Source organism: Stegostoma tigrinum, chromosome 39 (genome assembly GCF_030684315.1).
Source record: "Stegostoma tigrinum isolate sSteTig4 chromosome 39, sSteTig4.hap1, whole genome shotgun sequence".
Taxonomy (NCBI): domain Eukaryota; kingdom Metazoa; phylum Chordata; class Chondrichthyes; order Orectolobiformes; family Stegostomatidae; genus Stegostoma; species Stegostoma tigrinum.
In genome coordinates this window covers 16047728-16063970 of record NC_081392.1, presented here as the reverse complement: position 1 = coordinate 16063970, position 16243 = coordinate 16047728, and the positions used below count along the sequence as shown (strand labels likewise).

Sequence of the window (16243 nt, the reverse complement as noted above, 5' to 3'; positions counted from 1 at the left end):
GGCCCCAAACCCCACCTCTTCCTCCGGTACATTAACTGTATCGGCGCCACCTCTTGCTCCCCAGAGGAGCTCGAACAGTTCATCTACTTCACCAACACCTTCCACCCCAACCTTCAGTTCACCTGGGCCATCTCCAGAACATCCCTCACATTCCTGGACCTCTGTCTCCATCTCAGGCAACCAGCTTGTAACTGATGTCCATTTCAAGCCCACCGACTCACACAGCTACCTAGAATACACCTCCTCCCACCCACCTTCCTGCAAAAATTCCATCCCCTATTCCCAATTCCTCCGCCTCCGCCGCATCTGCTCCCACGATAAGACATTCCACTCCTGCACATCCCAGATGTCCAATTTCTTCAAGGACCGCAACTTCCCCCCCCCACAGTGATCGAGAACGCCCTTGACCGCGTCTCCCGTATTTCCCACAACACATCCCTCACACCCCGCCCCCGCCACAACTGCCCAAAGAAGATCCCCGTCGTTCTCACACACCACCCCACCAACCTCCAGATACAACGCATCATCCTCCGACACTTACGCCATTTACAATCCGACCCCACCACCCAAGACATTTTTCCATCCCCATCCCTGTCTGCTTTCCGGAGAGGCCGCTCTCTCCGTGACTCCCTTGTTCGCTCCACACTGCCCTCCAACCCCACCACACCTGGCACCTTCCCCTGCAACCGCAGGAAATGCTACACTTGCCCCCACACCTCCTCCCTCACCCCTATCCCAGGCCCCAAGATGTCATTCCACATTAAGCAGAGGTTCACCTGCACATCTGCCAATGTGGTATACTGCATCCACTGTACCCGGTGTGGCTTCCTCTACATAGGGGAAACCAAGCGGAGGCTTGGAGACCGCTTTGCAGAACACCTCCGCTCAGTTCGCAACAAACACCTGCACCTCCCAGTCGCAAACCATTTCCACTCCCCCTCCCATTCTTTAGATGACATGTCCATCATGGGCCTCCTGCAGTGCCACAATGATGCCACCCGAAGGTTGCAGGAACAGCAACTCATATATTCCGCCTGGGAACCCTGCAGCCCAATGGTATCAATGTGGACTTCACCAGTTTCAAAATCTCCCCTTCCCCAACTGCATCCCTAAACCAGCCAAGTTGGTCCTCTCCCCCCACTGCACCACACAACCAGCCCAGCTCTTCTCCCCCGCCCCCCCCCCCCCACCCCACCCACCCACCCACCCACTGCATCCCAAAACCAGTCCGACCTGTCTCTACCTCCCTAACCGGTTCTTCCTCTCACCCATCCCTTCCTCCCACCCCAAGCCGCACCCCCATCTACCTACTAACCTCACCCCACCTCCTTGACCTGTCCGTCTTCCCTGGACTGACCTATCCCCTCCCTACCTCTCCACCTATCTTCTTTACTCTGCATCTTCGGTCCGCCTCCCCCTCTCTCCCTATTTATTCCAGTACCTTCTCCCCATCCCCCTCTCCGATGAAGGGTCTAGGCCCGAAATGTCAGCTTTTGTGCTCCTGAGATGCTGGTGGGCCCGCTGTGTTCATCCAGCCTCACATTTTATTATGCCGATTATTGCATTCTAAGTGTCCAGACAAGTGTAATCTGAAATATAAAGGAACTGTCTTACTTCCAATCAAGCATAATGCCAATGCTGGCAATAGATTTTTGGAGGTAATGTTTGTATCACAATGTGGGTACTGAATGATTTGGGTTGCTGATTTGTGATGTCTAAAATCTTTGAATATATGGTGCTATCCTGTATCTGTGTATATGGGAGATAAGTAACAGAAGATCAAGAGGTGGTTTCAAATTACAATTAAACTGTGTCCCTGATTGATGTCAAGTTATTCTTGAAACCATTCAGATGCTAAGTTGAGCTTTGAACAATTCTAATTTTCTGTAGTAAAAATGAATAACACTCTTCACTTTGAGGGATTAAATAGATGGGAAGCTAAATTTTGTGATTAGAGCCTGATGTAAAACTGTACATTTTCATGTGTATTTGGTTGCAAACTTAAATGAGAAAAGAACTTTTAAAAACCCATGATTGTCGAAGGATTTCAGTGGTTTTTGAAAGTGAGGAACACTGTACTCATTGTAAGCACTATTTACACAGTAATTGGTTGAAACAGCAGTGGATGGTTTGCCCTGGGCTGCATACAAATGGACATTCAGCTGGCAACAAATAGCTGATTGGTCTGTAGATTAGCGACCATTTTTGTCACAAAGACCTTCCGCTTGCCAGTGTCTATGATTTGGTTTCTAAGTAGCTGAACAGCTAGGAGCTGTAAATTATATGGGGAGAAGGTCATCACACCCCCACAGGCTCAGGAGCTGTCCATTTTTAAAAAATACTTCTACCATAATAAAATACTTAAACTGGTTTTCTTCAAATTTAATTTTCCTTCAGATGCTGTAAGCTGAGTTTTAAGTAATAAGTCAGACCCCCATTGTATCAGTGTGAGCCGGTCATCTTGTGTCTGTTGCAAACAAGTGAAAGCAACCAGAGAAGGAAGTTTGGGAAGCAGCATTCTGATCAATACAAGAATCATCTCAGCAAATCCTATTCACAGGAACTGCTTCCCCAGTCTTCCCCCCTAGAAATAACTTTATTTTCCTCCCCCTGTCTGCCTTTGTGTAGGGAAGAGTTTATAAGAGTTTATAACACTATTGTTCGTGTTTTAGTTCACAGCGTTCATATGGCAATTAATAATTATTTTCCTAATAAATAATAATTTGTGTTAAGAAACCTGATCCATGCTTTGTCAATCTAAGTTTAAAACAAAAACAGGCAAATTCTGGGAAATTCTGCCTAGTTTAAAATTCTTGACTGTAACTTTTGTGACAACTGCTTCATGAAGCTTGATTTTCTAAAGTGCAACCCCAGTGCAGTGTAACACTGACTTGGCCCAAAAATAGCGTACACAAAGTCACAGCTTCATTTTTATTGGCCATCAAGAAGATTGGCATTATTGTTTGTTTACCATAAACTCTTCAAACTGTTTTAAGCAGAACAGTATAAGTTGTCAAGTATGCTCTCAATCCTGCTCAGTTTTATAAGCCACGGTTTATAGCAATTGATTTGCCTGTCTTTTATCTGTGATTGGAATTGATCCAGTCCTAATGTTGGGAAAAGCAATCCTTTTCAATAATGTAATTAAAAGTCTATTTATGAGCATAGGGCCAAATTAATTGCTCAATTGGTATCAAAATAATACTCTTCAGATCGCTTTGGGTTAAAGCTAGATGAACGGTAGTAGGCCTGATTTTAAAGGTGTGCAAATAGGTATATTTTGAATAAGTTTAAATTTGGGCCTAAAATGTATTTAACCATTTGAAGAAATCAGTTGATTTTTAGAATCCCTACAATGGGGAAAGAAACAATTGAGCCCAGCAAGTCCACACTGACTATCTGAACAGCATCCCACGTGTCTACCCTAAGCCTGCATTTCTCATGGCTAATCCACCTAACATACACGTCCTGGACACTTATGGTCTACTTAGCACGGCCAATCCACCCTAGCCTGCACATCTTTGGACTGTGGGAGTAAACCGGAGCACCTGGAGGAAACCTACGCAGACATGGGGAAATTGTGCAAACTACGCACAGACAGTCACCTGAGGGTGGAATCAAACCCAGATCCCTGGTGCTGTGAGACAGCAGTGCTAACCGTGAGGCACCAGGCTCAAAAATATTTAAACTATGAAAGGTTTAGACAGTTTTTCTTTATGTACTCTATTTTTGGTGGCTGGTAGCTCAATGACCAAAGAGCAAAAAGAATGAGAGGAGATGGGAGGAGAAAACGTTTTTAGCATTGCAAATGGTTGGGATTTGGCATGCGTAGCCTATTCGGTTGGTGAAAACAACAGAATGAAAAGAAAGTTGAACAATGTCTGAAAACGTTGCAGCAATATTGAACAAAAGCAGGGGAATGGGATTAACTGGATGGCTCTTCATGAGGGCCAGTGCAGTTCAGTGGCCAAATCCTGTGCTTTATTATCCAATGATGTGTGCTTAAATCAGTAGAGACACTTAATATATTTTTCAGTATGAATACTAGTACTTCTAACCTGACATTCCTTGTCTTTTCCAAAGTGTAGGTCTAGGGAATCATGCATCCTGATTGAATAGAGTCTTCCCTCAGAGTTGATGAGAGTCAAAAGATTGGGAAGGCTTGGGCTTTTTGATGAAACTGAAGCTGGGGCATCAGTTGAAAAATTAGAGTTGATGCCTGTGCTCCTGGATTAAGGGATAGATTTGGCTGGGAGCTGCCTGATTGCTGGTGACCAGTATCTCAAGAGACACCACCTGGCTTTGTTTTGCATGGTCAGGCAACCAGTGAAGTCCCAAGTAAATGGCCACTTTGACAGGATGCAATGGATGACTACAAAATGAACATAGTCACTGCCATCAAGGCAGGAGGGTTGAAAATTGGTGAAGGAATAATGAATCCTTTTTGTCATAGAAGATTTGAGATGCCTTAAGTAAAAGTTACCACTGCCCCAGAGAGCTGCTCACTTTCTCTCTCGTTCAAGAGGGATGACTGGTTGTGAGTTTAAACTGAGGGGCACCATGCTTCAGACAAGGTTGAGTAATCTTCGATGTGGAAATTGAACCCATGTTGTTAACGTCACTCTATGCTGCAAGCTAGCTATCCAGCCAACTGATTAAACTGATCCCATGAGTTAGGTAAAATATGAAGTAAGTCATTTGCATTTGGTAAATATTTGGATGTTCTTCTAAAAATGATTAGAACTTTTGCTGCATATACCGGAGATTTTACAGATGAGTAATGGTGCTAGTTTCTTTCTGACACTGAATTTGAATGATAAACTTTGCAGAGAATCTCTGCAAAGCAAACAATTTGTAGCCAGAGGTTTGGTGAGTTGACTTGTTTGTGTTCACAGCTCCTCAGGAAACGACACATTGGCAACGACATCGTTACCATCATTTTTCAGGAACCAGGGGCACTACCATTCACACCAAAGACTGTACGCTCTCATTTTCAGCATGTGTTTGTCATTGTCAGGGCCCATAATCCATGCACTGAGAATGTGTGTTACAGGTGAGTGCTTATCCAGGATAGAAAAAAAAATACATTTGTTGGCCCCATTCAAACCTCAGGATATCAGGTGCAGACACTGACACTTTTTAAAGTGTAATCTGTATTATAATGTAGGCAATACCCAGCCAATTTGACCACAGTTCTCAAAATTAGCTTTTTGCTTGAATTATGTATGATGGCCAAATCAACACACAAGCAGAACACCGCCCTACTGACATTTGAATTATTTCAACAGAAGCCTTTATGCCAATATGGGAAAGCAGTAGGGAGCTCTGTTTTAATGCTCGCAAGGTGGCAAGGCAAATAATGCACCACTCCCAAACAATTTATCTAGTGTTGCCCAAGATTTTGTGCTCACGTCTCTGGAATGGGATTTCAACTCTCAACTTATGACTGAGGTGAGAATGCCATCCACTGAGCCACTGACAAGGAGGAGGGTCTAGGCCTGAAACGTCAGCTCTCCTGCTCCCGTGAGGCTGCTTGGCCTGCTATGTTCATCCAGCTCTATACCTTGTTATCACAAATGAGAACCTGTTAATGATCATATCTCTCCACTTGACGACAAAAGCTCCTAAATGAAGGGGCACATGATGGAATTACAAAGCAAGTCAGTACCATTTGAAAAAAAAAGAATATCTAATGAAATATTAATCTGCCTGATGGAGGTGTGGATAGATTTGCATATCTCCATAATTTTATTCTTTTCGGATAAAATTAACATTGAGTGTTTATTTAGAAAGTTAGAGTACCACATTTATGTAAGATTACTTGTAAACTTCAAGTTCTTTTGAGAACCCTGTTCAAAATTAGCATAAATCTAAAATTACCTGAAAGAGTGCAATGAGGAATCTGGACTCCTCAAACCTTGCAGCGCAGAAGGGGATTGTGCATGGCTCATTGTATCTGTGCTGACTTTTTGAAAGATCCGTGATGTTTAGCCCCACGCTTCGGTTGTTTTTGCCATAGCACTGTTGAATCTTTTCCTTAATTACTTGACCAACTTGTTTTTTTTAAAGTAGTACTGTTCTTTTACATATTCTACATAAATGTAGCTGATGTCGACTACAGCCACAGTTTGGGTGTTACAACAGGACCCTGGGCCTGTCCACTCTGACTTGATAGCGGCAACTTGCTACCTAATTTTCCCATTTAAGGCCATAGCGTCAGAGAATTGTACAACACGGAAACTGACCCTTTGTTCAATTCGTCAATGCTGACCAGACATCCCAATCTGACCTAGTCCCATTTGTCAGCATTTGACCCATGTCCTTCGACAACCTTCCTGTCCATGTGCCCATCCAGATGCCTTTTAAATGTTGTAATTGTACCAGCCTCCTCCACTTCCTCTGGCAGCACCACCTTCTGCACAAAAACAAGTTGCCCCTTAGGTCCCTTTTAAATCTCCCCCCCGCCTAAACCTATGCCCGAGATAATAAAATGTGAGGCTGGATGAACACAGCAGGCCAAGTAGCATCTCAGGAGCACAAAAGCTGACGTTTCAGGCCTAGACCCTTCATCCCACAAAAGCTGACGTTTCGGGCCTAGACCCTAAACCTATGCCCCTCTAGTTTTGGACTTCCCCCACCCTGGAAAAAGACCTTCACTATTCACCCTATTAGTGTCCCTCATGATATTATAAACTTCTATAAGGTCACCCCTTGGTCTCTGCTCCAGAGAAGATAGCCCTCTAAGTGTAGAGGACAGATATCAATAAGGTTTGACTATGATGCCCACTCCAATCACTAAAAGATACTTAAGTCTAAGGATAGGCATGAAGAGAAAGGCCATTCAATATTATTAGAGGATTGGGGAACTATCCAATTAGGAATTAACATATTCTGTTGAGGAATGCAAATAGAGGGGGAAACTGTATTAAGTTAAGACTTTTTTGGATTGTTTTATTCCAACAGTGTGGCAGTGACCAGATCCAAGGATGTCCCACTCTTTGGGCCACCCATTCCAGATGGTTTCTTTTTCGGCAAATCTGATGTTTTCCGAGACTTTCTGCTGGCCAAGGTCATCAATGGAGAAAATGCAGCGCACAAATCTGAGAAGTTTCACGCTATGGCAACTCGGACTCGACATGAATACTTGAAGGACCTGGCGGAAAATAGTGTCACAAACACCCCTGTGGAATCTGCTGGAAAATTTAACCTCATTTTATTGACCACCAAAAAGAAGGAGAAAACAAAGCCCCGGGTGGGGGCTGAGCTGTACAGTGCCGGGGCTATTACGTGGCGAGTTTATGCACAGGATTACAGCCAAGGACTTGAGGTGGAGTGCATTCTTGGGATCTCAAATGAATTCGTTGTGGTTATCGAACAAGGAACCAAGGAGGTGGTGTTCAACTGCTTTAGTGGGGATGTCATAGGCTGGACCCCCGACTCATCGACGATCAAAATTTTCCACGGGAGAGGTGACTACATTCTTGTAAGAGTGTTAGAGGAGAATGTGAATGACATTAAGGAAATTGTTCAGAGGTTGAAGGTAAGTGAATAGCAACCTGTTAAATGTGTTTGTAAAAGTACATTATGAAATATGCCATGGTGCTTCGTCGGAACATACGACAATTTGACATTGAGCTGCATAAGATTGTGGAGAAGATGACTAAAACCTTTGGTTGCAAGATGGAAGTCTCCAAGTATTTGTTTGAGAAAAGCAAGGTGAAGTGAACAGTTATGGGGAAGGGAGCTCCAGAGCTTAGGGTCCAGGCAACTGAAAGTACTGTCTCCAAAGGTGAGGACCTGACAACCAGGATCTTTAAGAGGCCAGAATTAAGAGCACAGATATCTTTGACAGTGAGGTTAGTATGAAGTAGAGATCGAGAAAGGCAAGGCTGATGGTTTTAAAATCGAGATGTTGCATAACTGGGAGCCAAAGTAGGTCAGTGTACTGGGTGAACAGAACTTGGTGCAGTTGGGAACATGAGCAGCAGAGTTGACATGACCTCCAGTTTTTGGAGGATAGAACATAACATGCAGCTGTGCTTAAAATGCTCAAGTCTGGAGGTAACAAAGATGTGGTTGCAATAGCAAGCTGAGGCGGGGGTGGTGTCTGACAGTCCTTGGAGGTGGATGTTTACAATGTTTTGAAAGCTTTATCTTGGTATCAGTATGACGAACCTCACCTGTGGTTTGGCTAGTGGCTTCGTTCTTTTTGATCAACTTGGAGATTTCCCAATCTCTCTAGTTCTACTATTTGTGCTTAACGCTGTATTTGGTTGCTTGTTTTCATGTGTGCTTGGGCCATACTATTAATTGGCCAATGAGGGAAAAGGAGTTCTGAATTTGCTTCCTTAAGGTGTAGTGAAAAATTTAATGGAAAAAAGTGCTTCTTTAGTTAGATTTGCAATACCCTGGCAGTGAAGAACAAACATTGCTGTTCAAAAATTGTTGCCTGGTACAAGTTGGTGGGGTGTTTTGAGTCTCCTCATTCTAGAGTTTCTCTTGTGTTGTATGACCTGGTTAACTTTACTGGAAAATATCAATTTTAGCTGAGCTTTTGAAATGACCATGATTTGCATCTGATCTTGATAAATATACTTTGCATTCAGCTTAATACATATTTTTTCTGTGGAAGCCTTTCTTTGTCTTTCAAAGATTTGATAATTGTCATCACACATGTGACCTTTTTGAAAGAAAAACTTTTGAAGTTTAAGAATAGACATCATTTTACCTGCATTCAGTGGGAAGTAAGTAAAAGTGCGTACTCTCCCTCAAAGCTGGCAGCCTCGGGACCAAGACATTCAGATTTTAGATTTTGCCAGATTTTAGATTTTGCCAGATTTTAGATCTGACCTTTTAACAGCATATGAGTCAGACAGTTTGGGTCAGGTCAGTTCAAGGATTGCTTGGAATCTGGTGATAGACCAGTATACATGCTATAAAACCAGTAACCAGTCTGGCACCATGCAGCACATCATTGAATTGTCCAGATATATTCTAAAATAAAGTGATGCATGGTATACTCTTAAAATATCCAGTTTTTGCACCGTGCTGATTTTAGCTGGCCGTTTTCATGTGTTTGTATTTCACAAATGGCAGTTGACCAAATGCTATTGATATGTCTAGTTTTGCTGAAATATCATTAAATATGGTAACTGGACTTAACCGTAATTAAGTCAATCTTAACATTGTCAAAACATTGACATTTTCTATAAAGCCATGGATCTTGAATAGTGCCAAATGGTGATAGCCTTTTGTGGCACCAATTTTGACTGGATGCTGTTTTGTTTTGCTGGTCTTTGTTACTCCCGATGTTCTTGAAGGTATACCTGGCTCATAGCAACTTTTAATCAACCAAATTACGTGATACTTTGGCTGCGATGTTAATTGTGTTCTGACTTATTTGCCTTTGATTCCCAGATTGTAACAGAAGGATGTGAAACCATTGACATGACTCTGCGGAGGAACGGGCTCGGGCAACTTGGGTTTCATGTCAAATATGATGGCACGGTGGCAGAAGTGGAAGAATATGGATTTGCTTGGCAAGCTGGACTAAGACAGGGAAGCCGACTGGTTGAAATTTGCAAAGTGGCTATAATAACGCTAACGCATGATCAGATGATTGATCTTTTGAAGACGTCAGTGACTGTGAAGGTGGTCATTATCCCACCCCATGAAGATGGGAGCCCTCGCAGGTAGTACCGATATTAATTATCTGGAAAACTAGAAGTTACTAAATTCCCGTTAAAACAATGCCTTTGCTAGTTCATTTTGCAGGTGCTTTGGAATAGCTTTGTCTGTCTTGAAAGAATAAATAGATTTTTCTTAGTCTATATATTAGTGATCTTGACTTATGAACTAACAGATGCTGCAATTAACCTTAGGTTTTGTAATCTGCTCATGTTATGGATATTAATTTGGCTTTCTGTCAGCTCTCCATTCCATAGCTTTCCCAATAAAGTAGTTTGCATTATTCTATTGTCTGTTTACTGTGGGGTCCTGTGTGGATTATGGTCACTTAACCAAAGTGACAGCCCTGTATAAGACACTAGATTCAGGAAAGGAATTGGAAATAAATTGAAGATAAATTTCTAGATGAAATATATAGGCCAAAAATAAAGGCATTGAAAAATTTCTTCCTAAATTTCACTTGGCTAATAATGTATATATGGTAACAATGATCTCTATTATTGTGAAAAGGTCCAGAGTTTTTGGGAACTAGACTGCTTTCGTATGTAATCAAATCTTGATGTATAAGCTGTTACAAATTTATTAGCAGTCAGTTTGCTTGATGTTTTGTGATAGTCCATTACAAAACAAACAAAACATTTTTTAAAAATAACTGAAGTCTAGTTTGAGCCCAATTCTCTTCCAACTCTCATTGTAAGACCCATCTGTAAGGTTTTCCCATGCTGGGATGTGTTTTAGTTAATGCCGAGCATTTTAGCAAAAGATTAATTAAGGAACACTATGCACGTTTCCATAGCTTAACGTAATCTCTGAAAATTGTTTAACATGCCGAAACTACCTCTCTTTAACAGCTGGTGCAAAGCTTTTAACTTTTGTTTTAGTAAGGTCTTAATTAATGTCACTACCAGTATTATTACATCTTTACCTCTTATGTCTGCTGCTTACCCAGCCTGTTGAATGGTGAGAATTTAAGTTCCGAATCCTGACTGCTTATTCACAGTAGCATTGAAGGTATGGTGCACAATGCCAGACTGCTGCAGTGGATGGGCATTTCACTGACGTCCTGTTTTAAAATGGAAGTACATTCAAAAGTGAGACATGGGTTAGTTGTGAAATTTCCACAGGTAAAACTTGCGGTGGTCTTCTGGTGCACCCAAGTTGAACAAGAATAGAGTCTGGCCACTGTTTTGACCACACTTCAATGTAAACTGCGATTTTAGTCTGAATCTTCTCGTCAGGAAAGGGAAAAATACTTCAACTTTTTAATTTAAAAACTACATGTGGAAAGTTATCAATTTTTTTTAACCAGTTTGGGGGGAGGATGGCCTTTGAATATAACGCTGCACCACAGTGCAGGAACGTTCAGCTTATTTTTACATTTCAGCCCCTACCCCCAACAACATCCCAGTGAACTGAGCCCAAGAATGCTGTTGTCTCCTGTACCTACGCCGTTATTTCCAGCTTGTGATCAGTTAATTTGGCACAGTTCAGGATTTTACAACCAGTGCTTTCTACTTTGGATTACTCACTGCTGACAAACGCAGACCTCTGCTGTTTGTTTACAACAGTGAGTGGTTCTTAATGCTATCGTTTCATCCTTTTGATGTGATGCAGACTTCTACTTTTCTCAGCTATTTCTCAGGTTTTTAAAGACCCCTCTTGATTGTGTTCTTTGCCTTATCATCAGCCTGATATTTATCCAATGGATTTCACCTTAGGTGGTACTTGACTCATCATTATTGCTTATGCTTCTTCTCAGCTTGTGTCTGACCTCAGTGAGCCTGTCTTACTGTTCTGTTTGTGGGGAGCATGTGGCCATTACGTTACATGACTCACTGCAATAGTAATCCTGGAAGTGTGCTCACTCCTTGATTAACTCAACTCTGCATCTCTTGAAACCACACGGTTTCAAACAAATCTATATTTTTCTTTCTGCAGAACTGGAGTCACAGCTACATAATTTTGACTTTCCTGTAAATTTTTGTGCGCTCAAGTGGGCATCATCACCAATCATGACCACAGTGAATGGATATTAGAAAAGAAAGGATCAAATAAGTTAGGCCTTTACAGGAGTAACAGGCATTTTCATCACTGTCACAGCAGAGTATACTTTGTAATCTCTCTAAGCTCAAAAGTGAGTCAAGGATTGAATGTAATGATACAAATAACCTGAGCTCACTTTAGATTTTCACGCTGGACTACGTGCTCGGTCTTGTATAAACTCGTACAGCTGGTGCACAGCCAAAGCTTCCAAAAGAAAACTGTAGGTTAGGAAATAATAATGCCAATTCCTAGAATGAGGTTTTACATACTGCACGAGGCTCACTCAGCCACGGCTCCAGTCTTGTCTACAATCTGCTTGATAGTGTGTGGCCAGCGTTGAAGATTTGGCATCCTCCTTTTAAAGCATTTTTAAATCCATCCCATATGATCCTTGGGCTGCGTGCCTTCCTTCTGCCTTCAAAGACTAATCAAGTAAGTGAACTGTGATTCAAATGGTTATGAATGAAGGAAAGGAACAAGAATAGGTTATTGGCTGATGGGATGCATCCAAGGTGTAGCTAAATGTCATTCAACAAAGGAAGCAAAGTAGGATGTGCATGTGAGAGAAGTAAATGAGTGCATGAATTTTGATGAAGGATGTGACGTTACTTTAAACCGGATAATGCTGAAGTATATTTAACCACTTTTTAAGGTAATTGTAAAAGATTGCATTGTGACTATATCAAATGTATGTTGATTTTAAACTTTATGGGTTATTGCTGCAGTCTCATTGAAGTACCGCATGCCTTGTCCTTGGGCTGGCTGTTGAAAACCGAAATCATAGACTAGTGTGTTTTCTTTAATTTCTTTGTTAGTCAAATGTGTAACTGACGAAGGCTTGTTTAAAGGCCCAAGTTGTGGCGTACTCACAGCTGAATTTAACATTTGTCCAGAAATGTCCATTTGAATCATGAATTTTTTTCTTTTTCCCTTTTCCATTGTGATCAGTTCTTACTTTGGCCCTTTATTTAAACATGTAGCAGATAGCTTTTCAGGTTTTTACTGTATCCTGTAGTTAAGCTGGTTTTGTCTTGCCTGGACCATGTGGAAATCGAACACAACATGGAATCAGTACAGTTCACTTTTTGATTTGGAGATGTAACATGCATTATAGATAGAGGGGAGCCTGTAGATGTACAATATTTGGATTCCAGAAAGCATTTCATAACGTACCATGGGTGTTGTGTAAAATATAGGCTAATTGTGTAAGAAATGACATATTAGCATTGATAGGAGATTGCGTGCCCAGCTGAAACTAGTATTCAAAAGTGGGCAGAGATAATGGGAACTGCAGATGCTGGACAATCCAAGATAACATAGTGTGAAGCTGGATGAACACAGCAGGCTGAGCAGCCTCTCAGGAGCATAAAAGCTGACGCTTCGAGCCGAGACCCTTCCCCGAAACGTCAGCTTTTGTGCTCCTGAGATGCTGCTTGGCCTGCTGTGTTCATCCAGCTTCACACTTTGTTATCTTCAAAAGTGAGCGATGGGATGAGTGCAGTCCTGTAACAGACTTTGCTGGGGGCCTCAACTTTGCCATTTATGTTAATGCCTTAGATGAGGGGAGTGAAGACCTTGAACTAAATTTGCATATTAACACCAAGAAGGAAATCCAGATTATTGGGGTGTAGCTGGGGATGGTAGAATTCAAAACAGATCAACCATGATTTTGTTGAACAGCAGAGCAGGCATGGGGAACCGAGTGGTCTACTTTGGATCCTATTCGACCTGATGTCCTATTAGACATTAGCTCTCGTTCTTCTAAATACCCAAGTATTAGTCGAGCCAAACTTCGCAGAGCTACCAGCACATTTGAGTTTTCTCAGTGGAGACCAGAATTATGCATGGTATTTTATGGCCTACAGTAGTACTCTAGTGAAACTCAACGCAAGCAGGAGATGTAGCACTTCATCTGCGTTGGTAACTTGCAGCACCCAGGACTCAACAGCATTTGAGTGTGACAGTTTGAGTCTGAAAACCTTCTCCCATATTCGTTAACCATTCCTAGACCCATGGTGGCTTCCAGCACACACAGCCAGCTCCTTTTCCAATTGTGCACACTTCCTGCTCGCATACTTGTTCACCCAATCCCATTGAGAGACTCACTTATTTTTTCTTCTCCTTGTCCACCTTTTGTTTTCTCCACAGCTGATACAAGACCAGAGTTTCTCCAGCACTTCCTGTTGTTGTTACAGTTTGTTTCACTTACAATTCCTTGCTCTTAAATATGAGACAAGATAGCACACTGAGAATAGGAGTCAATATTATTCGAAGTGGTTTAATTGAAATTGCTGCTTAGGTCATATAATGCAAATATCTGAATTATGAGCAGACTGCAGCACAGGTCTCCGATTTCCAAAGCATTAATGTTTAATTCTTGTTTGGAGTGATAATGGCTTTGCCACATTGTTTAAAAGTTATTTTAGTGCTGTGTTTTAGATATAATTGAACTTTTTTACTTCACTCAAATATTACAACAAAATCTTTCCCTTCCTTAATTACAATAAACAGCACATGTATTTAGCATCTACCTGATAAATCTGTGATGAAGTCTTGCAATCTTCAAAGCCCTTGTTGAGCATTAAGTTACTTAATCTTCCATGTGACCTACATTTTGTTTTTGTTTAAAATAAGTTAATGACTGACTGATTGCATCATTTCTTCTGTTGAAGTTGACTATCCCACCCAAAGTACAAAGGCCACTTGTTTCTTTTTGCGTGCTGTTTTAATGAAACTCATTCTAAGCGTAGAAAGCTTCTTCCAAATTGGAGAAACTTCAAACCAAAGTCTACACTGTCACATTTAATGTAGCAGTAATTTGCTCATCATTTTCAGGCCTGGGTAGCAGCCACGGGTAAACCAGAACGTCAGTCTGGTGACCTGGTATGTGACCTTCCAATGCTTGGAGCTCAGACATATCGGGGTAGAAATAGAGAACAGTTAGAATCTAACTTGAATCCCTACTGCCATTGAATGTGTGAGATCCAAAGTGTACAATTTCATGAGCCATAACCACTTTTGTCCTGGTGTTTGAAAAAAGTAGCTTATACAAGTCTACCACTGGTTTAGGGAATTTTAAACAGATTTAATCTCTGAAAGCACTGCTAAATTGAAAACCCTCCTCTTTTTGTCTGCACTACTTTCACAACAGCAGATCAATAATATGATTTGGCAGATAGAGACTGCCGTAACATGGGATATATTAGATGGAAAATACAGTTGTAGGGGAAATATAACAGTACTGTTCTGATTTAAAAATGTCAATCTTGCTGAACTCTGAGATCTGGCAGATATTTCTCCCCACTGGCTTTAATAAAGATTAAAATATGGCCATGTAAAGCTTGAGGTACAAGTAAATCCCCTGTATCCGCAATTTGTGATTTTATGAATTCACGTATTCACACCAAAAAGTATGTATCAACAAAAATCGACATCTGTGTGCATAAATCCAGCATCCATGATTTCAGTTATTTTTAAATGAGCTGTACTCTCGCAAATTTCATCTATTGCAGAGGCTCTTGGGAATGGAACATGTGGTTATCTGAATGGCCAGATTAGGCTGAATTTTTTTCATTTTTCTTTGAAATGTTTTAACCTTATTTCAAAGCAGGCTGAGTTTCAGAGGAATTTTTTTTAGGCAAGTAACTGGGAGCTTGATGCCACCATTGAACTTTTTCAATTCCACCCCTTCCCCTCAAAGGTTATGGCTCCATTGCTAGACCACTGTTCAATTGCTATAATGCAGAGTTTGATTTATACCATGCCATAGCTAAAACAGAAACACCCACAGGGTCGTGTCTTGCCCTGTTATCTTTTAAAAGAACCTTCAACCATCTGTTATAAAGGAGCTGTTAAATAAAGTAAACCGTTAGACACTCACTTTATAATAGACAAATAACAATTTTGGTCTAACTTTAACAACGAGCAAATTAATGAAACTAGTAACAAACCAATTAAGCCCCTTCTAACCATTAACTATTCCAGAATAAAACAAGATCCTAATGGTGTTCTGTTCCAATAAATAAGTCCCACTTACCAAAATTTTTAAAAATTAGTATTTAGTCTCTCAAAATTACAGCCAGGTTACATCTTTCGGAATGTTCTATGTCTTCTCCATCGAATTCTTCTGTCAAGAACATTAACTATCAGTGCCGTAGATACCTTTAACTTACATGGGGCTTACTCGAAGGCTTAGAATTCTGTGAGAGCCATTGATTCTTTTTAGAGCTGAGAGCAGTTCCCTTGGTTGGTTGCAGTTCACAATTGGCCCTTCTCCTCCAGTTTTCCAAATGCCCTCATCTTTTATACCCTTGATGACATACCAACGTCTGACAATTGCATTGGTCCTGAGTTGTCAAGACCAACCACTAAATTTAATTGGTTTTTGGGATCTAAGGGCCTGGTTTAAATTAATTGGCTAAATTCAAAAACCTGTTGCCTTGGTAATAATGCTGCTTTTCCTGCTAACAGTGCAGCCTTCTGATAAAAATGTTTCAATTCGGGTGCTCTGTGC

The 16243-nt window shown here is 41.3% G+C and overlaps 1 protein-coding gene across 8 annotated transcripts in view; it reads left to right on the top strand.

The window, feature by feature from the left end:
- Positions 1–16243, top strand: part of sipa1l3 (signal-induced proliferation-associated 1 like 3) — a 276754-nt gene that overhangs the window by 155444 nt on the left and 105067 nt on the right. For all 8 annotated transcript variants that reach the window (XM_048522386.2, XM_048522389.2, XM_048522383.2 and 5 more), the window contains 3 exons: positions 4896–5053; positions 6964–7540; positions 9418–9692. In XM_048522386.2, the coding sequence (XP_048378343.1) occupies positions 4896–5053; positions 6964–7540; positions 9418–9692 (1010 nt within the window). The remainder of the gene's footprint in view (positions 1–4895; positions 5054–6963; positions 7541–9417; positions 9693–16243) is intronic.